The sequence below is a fragment of the Rhopalosiphum padi genome, chromosome 4 (assembly GCF_020882245.1).
Source record: "Rhopalosiphum padi isolate XX-2018 chromosome 4, ASM2088224v1, whole genome shotgun sequence".
In the NCBI taxonomy this organism is placed as follows: domain Eukaryota; kingdom Metazoa; phylum Arthropoda; class Insecta; order Hemiptera; family Aphididae; genus Rhopalosiphum; species Rhopalosiphum padi.
Genome location: NC_083600.1, coordinates 19,721,509 through 19,737,060, shown reverse-complemented (window position 1 = coordinate 19,737,060; position 15,552 = coordinate 19,721,509). Strand labels below are relative to the sequence as shown.

The 15,552-nt window shown below is 25.5% G+C and overlaps 1 protein-coding gene across 4 annotated transcripts; it reads left to right on the top strand.

Moving 5' to 3' along the window:
- The first annotated feature begins 1,506 nt into the window (after window positions 1-1,506).
- LOC132929278 (peroxidase-like) lies at window positions 1,507-15,524 on the top strand. Of its 4 annotated transcripts, none has more exons than XM_060994524.1 (13): window positions 1,507-1,643; window positions 4,971-5,045; window positions 7,505-7,700; window positions 8,241-8,426; window positions 10,736-10,917; window positions 12,045-12,243; window positions 12,312-12,509; window positions 12,701-12,845; window positions 12,906-13,062; window positions 13,134-13,310; window positions 14,376-14,574; window positions 14,652-14,748; window positions 14,890-15,524. In XM_060994524.1, exons 2-13 carry the CDS (start codon window positions 4,986-4,988, stop codon window positions 14,960-14,962), a joined length of 1,869 nt encoding a protein of 622 aa, XP_060850507.1. In that variant the 5' UTR covers window positions 1,507-1,643; window positions 4,971-4,985; the 3' UTR covers window positions 14,963-15,524. The 4 variants fall into 4 exon arrangements, with proteins under 4 accessions (XP_060850507.1, XP_060850508.1, XP_060850506.1 ...); XM_060994525.1 differs by lacking the exon at window positions 1,507-1,643 and adding an exon at window positions 2,454-2,471; XM_060994523.1 differs by lacking the exon at window positions 1,507-1,643 and adding an exon at window positions 3,036-3,192.
- The last annotated feature ends 28 nt before the right edge of the window (window positions 15,525-15,552 follow it).

Here is a 15,552-nt window from a genome sequence, read left to right as displayed (position 1 = left end):
ATTTTTTACAGCGCATATAACGAAAAAATTTAAGTGGGTATAACTTTACACTGTAAATGAATTTATTTATTGTTATTTAAAAACACTTGATTTAGTTTACTGTCAATCAAGTTGGTAATTTCGTACATCGACTTCATGGGCCAATCAAAAGGGAGGCAATTGCCCCGGGCAGCACTATTTTGGGGGGCAGCAAATTTAACTGGGAACTTTTTTTATAATATTAATTTAATGATGTTTGTTTTATAACATATTATGAAAATAAATATGATATGAAAATAAATTAATAAATTTTACAATTGGCTTTGATTATTTTGTTATCATGGGTACTACTAAGAAAACCTACGAATACTACGATATTCAACATTCTAGGACACTCAATAGATTTTTATACTGCATGATACTATTAGCATATCATATGTATTGTAAGTTTTTTTAGGGTAAGAAAAATTGCCACTATAAAAAAACCGGTGAGAGGAAAAGGGCATTAAAAAAATGTGTACCCAGGGCAGCAAAATCCTAAATACGCCACTGGGCCAATCATATTAATGATTGAAAGCATTTAGAGAAAATTAAATTACATGAAAATAGCTTAGGTATCCCATATAAACACTTGTCTTGTCTTACTACAGACTGATGGGGAAAAAATAATACTTTATCTAAAAAACTAAAATCTAAAATTAGCGTAGAAATTGGATTTTGGTGGCCATTCATAAAACGTATTATAAACATTACTTTGACAATATGATTTTAAAATTTTAAATCTAAGTAAATCATTTCTAGGCCACAATAAAACTCTTTTTTTTTATTACTATTTTGGTATTTTGATAATTACAATATTTAAGTATTAAAAAATAATAGTTAGCATTGTATTTTAAGTTCACGATTGTAAATCTTATTTTATTTGAAATAAATAGAAAATTAATATAAATAAAACAAATATAGAACTATCTAAAGAAGAAACTAGAGAGTAAAGAATTCGAATATATTAATTGTATTTTGTATTAGCATCATGTTTTAAAATTATTAAATTACATTTTTATTCGAATAATTATTATAAAAAAAATAATTCGAATAATTTTAAAAAAATAATTCGAATAATTAATTATCTATATAATATTTTGCCCAACTCTGCCCTAGGGCCACCAAGTTTCTCACTACGTCATTACAAATGATCATAAACCATTGATTAATATATTATAACCCGATCAATATACCTAAGTATATTATTATTAATAAATTAAATTATGTAAATATATTGATGATAATATAACCTATAAGAAATGTGCAGTATACATTACACTACGGCTAAAAAAAAGATTTTGTAGGGGGAGGAGTGCTCTCGGTGGTCCCTCCTCTGGTTAACGACCTGCGTCACGATTTAAGACATATACAAATATTGAAATATGTATCTAAAATCGTGTTGCATAAATAAAGTATAATAATTAATAATATATTAGTGAATAGTCAATGAACTGATTGGTGATTGTATCGGGCGTCATGCGATTGCGCGTAGTACATTATATTTTTTACTTCCGTGAAACGATAAATAAATATAAATATTTTTTGTTTGCCGCCAGTTCACGATAGATATCATCATGTAGTGGCGGGTTCAAGACCAAAATTTAAGACAGGCCCGGTGATAAGTATGCTATGTTCTTGTAAACAAATTTGTTCTTTTAATAAGCATTTTGAATATATTTTATAATCATCTATCTATAAACAGGTATTAATCATATTATAACAGTTTATAATCAAATAATATAGAACGCTGTTTTCATAACATAATTAAATATTCAATCTCTGAAAAACACGAGCGATGTTTAATATTTGCACTTGACTGAGCTCGTTGTACATCGCAATTGTATTTAATATAAAATTCTTTTGCATCATAAGAGGAACTAGGAAGTAGAAATAACCTTATAGAAATTTTAGTTCCCATTGTTTATTAGTTTTAATATTTTAGTAGGGTACCTACTACCTAGTCTATAATACTATCATTTTTATTTACTTCCACACATAATTTTGATTTTGGAATAGTTGTGTAAAAATTTTCTAGTATCTAATCTTGTTTACAATATGGATTTAAATGTTATATATTATTATATATAAAATAAACAATAAAAATCAATAGGTATTTCATAACAAAAAACAAAGGTACAAAAGTGAAAACAAATATGTCGGTCACTTAAATTTCACCTTTCAACCGTTACACACAAATGACAGTTGATAGGTTCTAAATTATTTAATTATATAATTTTTCTTAAGCATATATGATATTATGTGGTAGCGACGAGTACCGAAAGAAAACTCTTGAATCGGTACGTAAAATGTAAATACATTTTGTTCCGATTGGTTATATCTTATATGGTTTTATTATTAATGTCTACGCGTTTATAATTTTTTAGGATAAGTAAAAATTGAATTATATCGTTTTTTAAAGCTCGTGGAATTAATGGATTTGAATTGTTATAGTAAGTACGAGTATTCTAAATTCTTCAAGGCATCTATTTAAGGAAATTTTTTTTTTCAATACCTATCACAAAAGTTGAAATTTAATATTATATACGTATATTCAGTTGAATATGGTATTATAATTATTATTAAGAATTGTAGACTTTAGTACTTATATATTTTATGAAAATTATTGAATTTATTGAGTTAATTATAATTAGTTTAATGGGTTGATATTATTCCTTGTATATGGCTTAACGCTTAAACATTGTAATTGTCATTTTGTTATATAATATTATACAATATTTAATTTAATGTATTCAATTTCATTTTATGTTTATACAAGCAATAAAATATGTACACGTAAATAATTAGTTTTAAGCACAAGTGTTTTTTTTTTTTGATTTACTATCGAATACTTGAAATTTATTACAGTTGAATAATATTTTGTGTAATATTACATGACGTATATTTAATGCGTAAAGGTCTATTTGGATACCTAATTATTTATTTTGAACGAGGTTTTTTGAATAATTACATAGGTAATGATTTTTTTTTTGTAAGTTTTGTTTGTTTTTACAATCACCTGTATAGTAGAGTTAAATAAAGTGAACTTAATAAACACCTATAGAAGGACACAGTTTAATATTGTATATAAGTATAAATGTGTTATTTCGTATTAGTGTAGAAAAGTATTTTCAATATATTTAGCAGTCATTAAATCTACAAATAATTTTAATAGTAAGTACCTACGTTATATGTGTGTAATTTATTTAGCTTATCATGAAATTACTTTATTTGGTATTGTATCAATTTACAAACATATTATTGGTTTAGAATTGTGTTTGTAAAAGACGATCTATATATGTTATAAAATATTTAAATCGGTGCTTATCACAAATGCACAATGGACGGACGGTCATCACACTCGTTCTGTTATTGGGTTTTCGTTTGCAATTTTATCTGCTGTTACGTATAGTGGTGCCCAATTATTCAATAATCGTGATATAACAGATACAAATTCAACTCCAAGAAAAAGAAATCTATCATAATTTTAAATTTCACCCAAAGTGGAGGATAAAAACAAAAAAATATTCATAAGTTTAAATCGGTACTCAGTACTTACTATACAATAGGTGAGTCCCATAAAAGCACACTTCCGAGAAGACCCAAGCGCACAATCATACAGTTTCTCCAAAACCACCACCAATGTATTTAAAAGCCGTGAGTAATTTTTCCAGTTTTACCTCAATTATTAACTTTACAGAATGTATCTGTAAATCCATATCTTCATATCTGATCATAGCCACCAACAACTTGAGCTTATACAAAATTGATTTTTTCCGCACACTCAAATAGTTAACGAAAAACCTTTTCCGCCTAAAAGTTCACCGCCATGATATCGCTTATTGTCTTATGGGCATACTAAGAGCTACTGCAATCATGATCCACGATGTATCAGATGTGGTGAAGAACACAAATCTGACGTATGCAATATGTCACCAGACTCTCCTACTTAGTGTGCACTATACCATGATAGATATCCAGCTAATTATAAAAATGGTTCAGTTTATAAAAATACTTCAATTTTCCAACGGTCAAACTCGACAAAAAAACGTGTCATTCTTGCTTCCAAAACCAAAGATAACTCTGCTAAATCCACTTTAAATTCCAATTCCAATAAATCATCATATGTTCATTGTTCAAGCTACTTCTTCTAATCTTCTAACCAAAACCATCCCCATTTTTTTCGAATAACGAAAATTTATTTACTTTTATTATTTCCGAGTTCAAAGCTATTATGAAGCCCCTCCTGTCTTTTCTAACGACTTTATTAAGTAAAGTTTGATTATAATTATCTATACTGTTGTCTGTTGTATACATTTTCCCCATAATATTTTTTTTATTTTTATATGCAAGCTAACTACATAAGATTCATAATTTGATATTTTTATCTTAATTATCTTCATATTTTATAATAATACAAACCTATACCACTTTATAAATATCTATATTATTTTTATAAATTTAATTTTTTGTGAACTGTATAATTTTTCCGTTGAATTATTGAATAGTAGAGCTATTATAGCTTATACCTGTAGATAAAAAGATAATGCCTAGTAATAATAATAAAAAAAAATTGTAGTGGTTTGAGAATGAGATTATATAATGTAAAAATGACTTTTTTTATCTTATTAAAAAAAAAAACAATTGCTAACATATATATAACTAACTAGTAGATAGATTATAGAACTTAGCAATTCAATTTTAAGTACACAAGGAGGAACATACTACATTACTAAAGAAACTTGTCACGGAAAACAAAACATTATTGTAAATTTAATATTGAAATATTCAGTTAAATTAATGAATTAGCTATATTTTTATAAAATATATGTAGTATCTACAATATATCATGCAAATATTATACTATATATAGGTATAAAAATAAATAGACATTTTTTTAAGTTTACAAATTAAATAAAATAAGTTAAAATTTCCTTTTATTATTTTTACAGTATATTTGGAGAAAGATGCTATCCATAAATAAACCAACTATTTTAATATTTTTGATTGTATTATTAAAAATTCATGTAAGTTGTTCATTTTATTTAGTACGTTTAAAACTAATTAGTAATTATAGTATCTATAAAACTAATTTATAAACTCTATAAAATATGAAGGTTTTAGAATCTGGGTGAAATAAGAAATGTATTGGTATTATACGAGTTTTTATTTTTATTCTTGTGTTTGTCACCACATTATGACAGAACTTTACTTTAAAATTACCAGCACTAGGCAAAATAACCGCGTAATATTTCTCTGGAAATATTTACGCCATACCTAAAAATTTTCTACAAAATCCATTTTGTTATATTGATGTAATTCAAAAATTAGGCAACAATCTTGTAGGCAATATGGAATTTTCCAAAAATATTTATTTTAGCATATTCTATGAGTCATAGAATTCTTATAATATGCTGTAAAATGTTGTGCTATTATATATATATACATTTAAGTATATTGAATTTTTAGTTTTTTTTTCAATTTATGATGATACAATTATTTTTGTACTTAAAAGTTTAATACTAGTTTACTGTACTACAGTTGTTTTATGACCATCATAAAATTTAGCAAGTAGGTACTGTACAATTTTTTCAAGTGTTTGAATTTCAAATTTTGATGAACATCTTAAATTTTAACTCCAATAGGTCATCCAATAGGTTCTTATAGATTATAAGTTAAAAATATATATAAGCACATTTCCTAAATTTTATAGACTATTAATGTACTCATTTTGACGAAAAATAACAATTTTAGTTATTATGTTGTAATTCAAACATGTTAAGTGGTAGGCGAACTACTATTTTGCTCATTTAATTTAGCAATAAATTACAACGTTAATTTACATACCTAGTAAAAAACGGCAACATTATATCGTTTAAAATAATCACGAAAATAACACACAAAAAAAAAAAAAATGAGAATTTTTAAGTAAAACCATTGTTTGATTAAATCGATTTCATTTTCAAAACATACAAATTGGTTTTAAGATATTACTTGTTTATATCATGATCCTATTGATACTGTTTATCTCTAACGATTAATATTTATTATTAATAAAACTACTATAATAAGTAAGTTTGCGGTAATATTATATTGACTCAGTTAATACAAATAATATAATATGGTACCTACAAATATATATTATTAGTATAGAAATTAAATATTAACAATATTATTATAATAGCAAAAATTAAATAAGCTTACCGTATTACCAATTTTAAAATAAATTGCTTTAATATCAATATCAAAAAAATATATCATAAAATATATTTATTGGTATAGGCTGACAGTTTTTTATACAATAATATGAACTTGTAATAATTGTTGAATTCAAATTTAACACGTACATCGCAGTAACCTATTCGAAATATATTCTACTTACAGTAGAGAGATAAGTACTCAATACTGACATGCAAATCTTTTTTAGTTTTTTTTTTAATATATTTATATTTTGATAACGCTAATATATATTTGGTGAAAATTTCATGTATTTACAATAATTAGTTTTTGAGTTACAGCAAAATAAAAAAATCGATTTTGTCAAAAACTGGTTATGCGTGAAAAATCCCGTTTTTCTGTTATTTTTTTAGGGTTTTTCCTGACGCTTTTGAAAACTACTGGAAATTTTTTACTATTGACACAAATACCAACTAGTTTCAATTTCCTTTTCAAAGAGAGGCTGAAGTTAAAAATCAAAGCACTATTACTACTCCAAAAAGTGATGACAGACACATAAAAAAAACACATTATTGTAAAATTAATACATTCATCACTCTGTTCAAAATCTAAAATATATTTAATCGCAAGTTTGTTTTTATAAACATTTTGACAAAATTAGATTTTTAAATTTCAAACGAAAGAGAACGATTATAGTTATTTTATTATCATTCAAAAATAATATATTGTATCATATTTATTTAAAATGTTTAATATAAAACTATTTTATTAACAACTTTGCAGGGATAAAAAAAAAATAAAAAAATTCTTAAACAGTTGGTATAAATATAAAATTAACATTAAGTATGTAACTATTATTTTACATGGATTAATTTAAATAAATAAGTATTACTTGAAATCACCATGATATTTTCAAATTTATAATACTTCCATCTATTGATGATCTGATGATAATATTTTATAATTTTATAAATTATGAATAGAAAAGGCATACATTTTTGATTATATCGTACATTTGTAAATAAATCGAGAAACAGTCATTATAATAATATGTGGTCCGAAATTGTAAAATACCTATAGGCAAAACAAATATACAATTTTAAAACTTGACTTCATGAATTTAATACTTTGGAATAATTGTGTTGCGCTAAAAAAATATGCATAGTTAATAGCCGAGTTAATTCTTTGACTTATTATATAATATTAATAAGCTGCTTTGTGTATTGTAATAAATATAATAATAATAATTCAAAAATATTTTTCAATGTATACGTTACACTATCTATATAATTAACTTATTATTTTTTAGGCTGAAAATTACGTAAATTTAATTAAAAACGTGGTAATAGACGAAACGTTTTATGATACCTGCGCATCTTCGGTTACTTGCGATAATACTTCTAAATATAGATCTATTGATGGTTCGTGCAATAACTTAGAACACCCATTATGGGGTGCAGCTCTTACCCCCTATGTTAGACTGGGTCCTGCTTATTACGATGATGGTAAGTGGTCAATATTTTTTATCATTTAACAACTCATATATTATTACTTTTTTTTATTTGTACCTACTTAATTGATAAGTAACCTGACGATATTATAAAAAGTATTAAATGCAAGTACATTATATCGTTATCTATTGTTGATGAATTCTACAGTTCTTGGTATGTTTTAAGTCAGGTATATAGAAATTAGTGAATAATTGACTAGAGTATTGATTTAGATTTATTATTATCGATGAGAGTTGTACACAATATCAAATTGATATTGAAATATTGTCAATCTATTTTTAAAATATCTTATTATAATCGCACTATTATATTAAAGGGATTAGATAGTAGTCACCTATATATAATTATACAAGTATGCTAATTATTAGGTACTTATATTTAGTATTTATCGAATAAACAATTTAATTTATAAATCATTTTTTTTATTAATTAAATTAGGAAAAGTACCAAGTCATTGTGTCCATAAATCAATAATTAATAATATATACATTTATTTATTGTTGACAATATAATACATTGAAATTGTGTTAATAGGTAACTATTCTATTCGATTACAACATAAGGATGGCAAGGAACTGCCCGGAGTTCGTCAATTGCAGTTGGCGTTGTTTTTTCCAAGAACACCTGAATCTGATACTCCAGACCAAAGAAATTATCATGTTAATCAAGTCGGCCAGTACGTTACACATGACATTACTTTAATGTCACCCAATTTTACTGGTAAAATACAATAAAAATTTAATTAATTACTGTTTAAATACGAAGAGTATCTCTATGCCAGGAAAAAAATGCATAAATATTGATAAACAATTGTTTTGACTTATAACAAGATGTAATGACTAATATTTCGCATAAACACATGGGGCACCCATAAGTAACATTTTAAGTGGCGGAGGGAAAAATAATTTTTTTTTCAAATTTAAGCTAAATAATGGTGTAATTTTATTTCAAAATTTGAATATAAATATGCTATAATTAATAGTGGTAATGGTGTAGTACAGTTAATTAAAATTAATTTTAATAAGTACAAGAAAAAAAATTTAAAATATAATAAGAACTGTACTTTTTCATTAATTTCATCCTAATGTAGTTAAATAATTTATTTTATGATGTCTAAGTCATTAGTTAATAATATCATAGTAATAATTATTAAATTATAAGTTAATATTATTTTTTCTGGTGAGGGATGGGGGAGTGCTTAGTCTTGCCCCATTTCAATAGGCGCCCATGCATTAATATCTCTATTATCCATTCATTTATAATAGTAAGACTTAATTTTTAGATACCCCTCGTATTATTTAGAATGATTAAATCAAATTAGCGAAAATGTTCACTTTATTTTTTACTTTTAAATAGTAATCTTACCAAGAGTAAGACCGTAGGGCGTATGTAGATTTTGGTCACAGGGTATGCACTATGCAAACATGCAGATTGCAGATGATAACATTTGATTCTCAAAAATATAAAATCTTATACTATTGCCTTAAAAATATTTTTGATTACTATATTACTGTCATTACTTTTTGTTAGAAAGTATTATGTTTATGTTTATCAGAATTTTTTGTATTGAAAAATAAAACATATTTTTATATATTAATTGAAAAGGATATAATTTCATGAATCTTGTGATATTATAATTAAGTTGTAAAAATCGATCGTATTTACGTAATTGTTATTTTTTATTATTTTAAAAGTTTACTCCTAACACATACGTCGTATACACCGTGCGCACGCCAATGAGAATAGATAAAATGTTTGTTAATAATATATTTATATTTTAGTATACAAGACATTTCCTTAAATATTATTATTAGATTAGCTATACCCAATATTAAGGCTAGAAATTATACCTTATAAAGTTATAAATTCATAAAATATTTGAGAAAAATATTATAAAATAATTCAACATATTTCATTATTTATACTTAAATTATTGTTATTTACCAAATTGACGGGTAAACAATATTTTTTGTTTTTCACGTGGATGGTGGTATGATAATAATTGTAATACATTCTAGAGAGAGGTGCATATAACTGATCACGAGAGAAGCATGGATCATTTAAATCAATTCCAATGACCGTAAAAGTTTGGCTTTGGGCCTTATTAATGGTTTAACCATTTAACTCTATTTTCAGGAAACTGCAGCCTAGCTCTTAAACTCGAATGAAAAGTCTGTGGGTATTATTGGTAGGTACTTGAGATTTGAATACATTTACTTCGGAATAGTTGGGATAGATGCTTCTAACACATTTTGCTGTAAATTTGACATCAATAGGTAACCTAAGTTTATTTATTTACACTATTTTACCTTTTACGGTAAGGTAATTGATATTGACTCAAAATTTAATAACAATAATATACCTATAATATAATTACAGCAAGAATTAAATAAATCTATCGTATTATTAATAGCAAAATAATTACTTTAATAGCAATACCAAAAGACATAATATTATGAATTAATATAATTAGTGATACAGGCTGACTTTTTTGTATAAGTACTATGATATGTCATTGAACTCAAATTTAACACATCCATTACAGTGAATCACTACCTAATGGTACTTACTATATACATAGATGTAGAATGGGGGGACTAATGGGCTACAGTCTCCCGAGAACTCTGTTTAGCCCCCCGTATAAAAATGTACTATTTTATACGTCCATGTAAGAGAACTAAAAAAGGCTATAGCCCCTCCCCCCGCTGTATAAATTCATACCGCCTATGACCATATAGCAGATTGGTATCCACTTGTCCACCTTTTAAAACAAATATAACTTCTATTTATACCACGATAATCATCACTCATCACTAATCAAAGTATACCTGGATAACATTATTAATATTAATAAAATTATAAATTACGTGAATCAACAGAACGGCGTTCCAATAAGTATACTTAGTTCATATAAATGTAATCTGTGTTTAATTTAGTTCCAAAATAATATACTTATTATGTAGTTAACCTGTGGGTATTAAAAACAAATTAAAATGATTTATAAATAATTAATAATCAATCATTTTTAGTTAGCCCTGCGGATTGTTGTACAGTTCAGGATCAGGACAATATTCCGTTCGTTTGCCAAGCAGTAATTAAAATTGACGAACAAGACCCGTCGTATTCTAAAATCAATAAGACATGTCTTCCATTTAGACGAGCAATGACGGCCGCTTTTGATTTCAACTGTCCAATAACTCCTCAAATACCTGTGAGTTTTTATTTATATTATCGTTTATAGTTATAGATTTTACCTCCGAATATAGACTACATTTTGTTGTAAGCGAAAAGGGTGTAGAATTAGTTGTTCACAATGTTAGGTTATAAAATATTTACGTATAAGTGATTTTTAAACGATTAAACATTTTCAATCATTAAAATAGATTGATAATTTCTAGTTTGAATATACCAAATAAACTAGATATCTATATACATATTTTTAAATATCCAACAAAATATGTTTAACAATTATTTATTTATTTTAAAAATATTAAATAGTATGAAATTCTACTAAATTTAAAATTAAATCATGATGTTTGTTCAAATATTTATTAAAGATTAATAAAAAAAAGTTATTACCATTTGTAAAACTTTATTTGTTTAAATCCTGAGTCAAGCAATCAATGGATTGATATTTACAATAATTTGGTTTTTTTTTAAAATTGTTTTTGCGTCTGTCATCACTTTTTGAGCAGTAAAAATGTTTCGATCTTCAACTTCAATATATTTTTTTGACAGGAAAGTGATTTTAGTTGTTGGTATCTTGAGTGGTAAAAAGCAGAATATTCCAAATAATTTTCCAAGTAATTTGGGGAAAATAGAAATTTTTACGCCTACCAATTTTTGACAAAAATCGATTTTGTTATTTTGTTATAAAACGAATGACTGTAAACCAAATATTTATAATAACATTTAATAATATACATAACATAATTTTCAAAACATTTTGAAAAGCTTTTTAACTATTTATAGACAATTTAAATTATTTACTTGTATGGACGTTCATTTATTTTGTGGGTATACTTGCATGCTATTTATATTCTTATCGATTTGAAAATTAAATTGCATTTATTAATTTAATCAATTTGAATTATGTTAATTTTTGATTTATCGAATTTGTAAAAATATAAAAGTTAGCTTTAAACTTAACTTAACTAAATTTTTTCTATATTAACTTGGAGATTTAAAGAAATTCGTTAACTTATCCAGCCTTGAATATATGTAGGTATATTTTACATATTATTTTTATGTTCTCATAATATTAAAATGTTAAACATCATAAAACAAAGTAAAAACACTAATAATTCAAATAAGCTATTAAGTTATTTAATTTTTTAGGTAAGCCAACAAACCGCGTTCGTAGACGCATCTCATTTGTACGGTCCGACCGCAGCCAAAGCAGCTTCTCTTCGATCTAATGAACTCGGAAAATTAAAAACTGAGATGATTGATGGACAAGAATTTGGTGTTCAAGTATCAAGAAATGGATCAACATTTTGTACGGGCCGAAGTAATGTGACTTATTGTTTTGATCGAGGTACTGTAACAATTAAAAAATATTACAAAAATATAAATCATTATAATATTTTAATATGTTGTTTTTAGGCGATCCTAGAAATAATCAGCATTTTGGTCTCATATTATACGAAGAGACGTTTCTCAGGTTTCATAATATAATAGCAGATTTGTTACACGAAGTAAATCCAGATTGGACAGATGAAATTTTGTACCAAGAAGCTCGAAGGATCGTTATAGCACTTGAAGAGATTATAGTTTATCGAGATTACTTGCAGATTTTACTTGGTAGGTACACAGGAATCACCTATTTTAGATAATATAAATTATTTGTTGTAAATTTAATTTTGCATACCTATAGATATAAATTAAATTAGTAAGAATTACAAGTTGTACAATACTCGTAAATTAAAAATATGAAATATGTATTAATTTAAATTTAATATGAAACGATTAAATAGTATAGGTTACGTTCATAGGTAAGAAGTATTGTGAGAGCACTGGATTATTTCTTTCCAAAGATAAAAAGACTGTATACGATCCATCAATTATGCCTCAAATAGCTGTTGAATTTACAGCAGGTTGTTTTCGAGTTCCACACAACGTTATACCTTCGATATATTAGTAATTTGTTAATGTGTTTAATAAGTGAATTATTTTATATTGATTATACGATCGATTAAGTTTTTTAGATGAGAACAATAATGTCTCGGAACAATTTAAACTTAACGAGTACATGTCAATTCCTGATCCATTAATAAGTAAATCTAAGCTTGAAGAGTTACTAAGAGGTATGTCATACCAGCCAGGCCGTTGTCCATTAGCATCGTATAATTTACTGGTAATTTCGTTTTATAATTACATAATATTGAAATATTTTAATTTAACCTAAATCATTTAATTATATATCAGATAACAAGTCGTATGTTTCATGATTGGATAAGTATTATTGCAGATCAAGACTTAGGTAGTATAGACATTCAAAGAGGCCGCGATGTTGGTGTATTTCCATATATCGTAGCCAGACAAATTTGCGGGTTTCCAAATATTTCATCATTTGATGATTTAGTTGGCGTATTAAATTCTGCTGTAAGTTGTTTTCAAGCTATTTTATATTTTAATCGAACAAATGAAAAAAATAAAGTTGTACTTGTTTATTTTTATTACCTATACGTTATGCGTATTGTACACTTTATGTTCTATATAGTCTATACCAGTGAAACTTTTTGAGTACGTGGACCCTTTTCTCAATATTATTTCAAATAATCTTTTTTTTTTCATAATTTATTTTACAAGAATAACATGAATTTTTTTGTATATTTTCAACCAATTGTCGGAACCACCGACAGCGTTACTGACCTTCAATGTCTCAAACCACAGCTTAAAAATTACTAATTTATACTCTATACCATTATATTTACGTTTAGTTGAAATTTTAAAATTTTACACAATTATTTTTACATTTTTTTTATCTAAAAAATAAAAAAATATGTCATTATAGTTAATTGTTTCCATTTCCATTAGTATTATTAGGAAAAATAGCTTCCACCTATCAGCAGTGCCATATTTTAATATTTTGTACCCCAAAACAACAATAATTTGTGCAACTCCCCCTTGTTTATTTCATGGTGACTATATAGAAGTAAGGAATGAATATATTTTATTTCACATTTTATTTGCATATGTTTTATAAATACTCATCATTTTTAAAGTACGACGTATTTTTGTAAGGAATTAACGTGTCTATTGATTATCTATTGAACTATGAAATTAAATCGTAAAAAATTATTCCTGCAGTTTTCTGATAGGTTTAATATAAATGCATATTACCGTGATAAGTAGGTACATTAAATATTTAAATTTTAAACAGCACAATTTTATTATCGTTGAACAATTTAAATTTCAAAAGTTTTGATAATTTACAATAAACACAAAAATATTTGTATAAATAAATTTTAACCACCTTATAAAATTAACACACCCAAAAATTTGTCAGCCATAGCAGTTGTTCAAATTGTTTGACCTAAATGTGTTTGATTTATAGCAGATTTTAATTAAAAGTATGTTTTCGGTTATTAAAACATATTATATAATATGGGTAATACATCTATTTGAATACGTTTTTAATGTTTACTACTGATTGATCATATTCAGGACATTAAGCTATTGGTAGATAATTATGACAGTGTCGAAGATATAGATTTGATAGTAGGAGCTTTGCTTGAACCACTTGTTGATGGTGGAATGGTTGGTGAAACAGTAAGATGCATACTCGCTGATGGATTTTATCGTATTCGATATGGCGATCGTTTCTTTTGCGATGTACAAGATCAACCGGGAAGTTTTTCTACGGGTATATACGATAATTAGTTATATGCATTTTTACTACGGATCTATAATGATAGTTTATATAATTATTTGTAATATTAGAACAATTTGATGTCTTATGGAGTCTCGATCTTACTAAATTATTTTGTGCAACGACAAATATTAATGAATTACCAAGTGATATTTTCATGCCAAATGGGTATGTAATATTTGCCAATTGATTATATATTTCCAATTTTATTTAAACTATAAATTATTGAAATACATACTAAATAGGTACAAATGTCCAATTTTAAATTATTTAGTGCGTTTAGATAATTTCTTATAATTTTGTTTTAAGGCTTTCAGAAATGTACAACTGTAAATCATTAAATTTGGACTTTGGAGCATGGAAAGTTAATAAAACATGTTAACTTGATAAATTGTTATTAATTCAAATGGAAATTAACAAAAAAAAAAAAACTACCTAGTTTAAATAGTATATATTTAAGGTACTAATATTACAAAATAAATATATCATAGAATATATTAAATAATTTTAATAAATAAATATTTATAGTAAATATTTTAGATAACATTTTTAAAATTGTACAATACAGTTCAATTAAAATTAAAATATTTACAAAAAGTAATTATTATAATAAAACTATTTTATACATCATAAGTAGGTATTAACTCATACACTAATTGTACTAGTTGATTCTATGCGGTACTGCCTGTGATAAATTCAATAATGTCAGTGGATTTACCTTGTCTTAAATTCCATTAAATGTAAACTACTAATATTGTTGACACAGTCATTTGGGCGATTTTGACTAAATATAATGCTGGAATCTCACTTTTGTGTACTTGACAAATATTTTCCGATACTCGCATAACATAGTACTTGTACAAATACTTGATATTCGCTACGTTCCCGCGAATTATCGGTAAAGTGAGGAAATTGAAGAAGTTAATATACAAGTTGTTTAAATTTTTCCTTTGTTTTATAATGCCTTAAAAT

Coding starts and splice junctions, on each gene's coding strand:
- LOC132929278 (XM_060994521.1), top strand. Junction 8,427..10,735: donor AATGTCACCCAATTTTACTG/GTAAAATACAAT, acceptor AATCATTTTTAG/TTAGCCCTGCGGATTGTTGT. Junction 14,575..14,651: donor ACCGGGAAGTTTTTCTACGG/GTATATACGATA, acceptor TTGTAATATTAG/AACAATTTGATGTCTTATGG.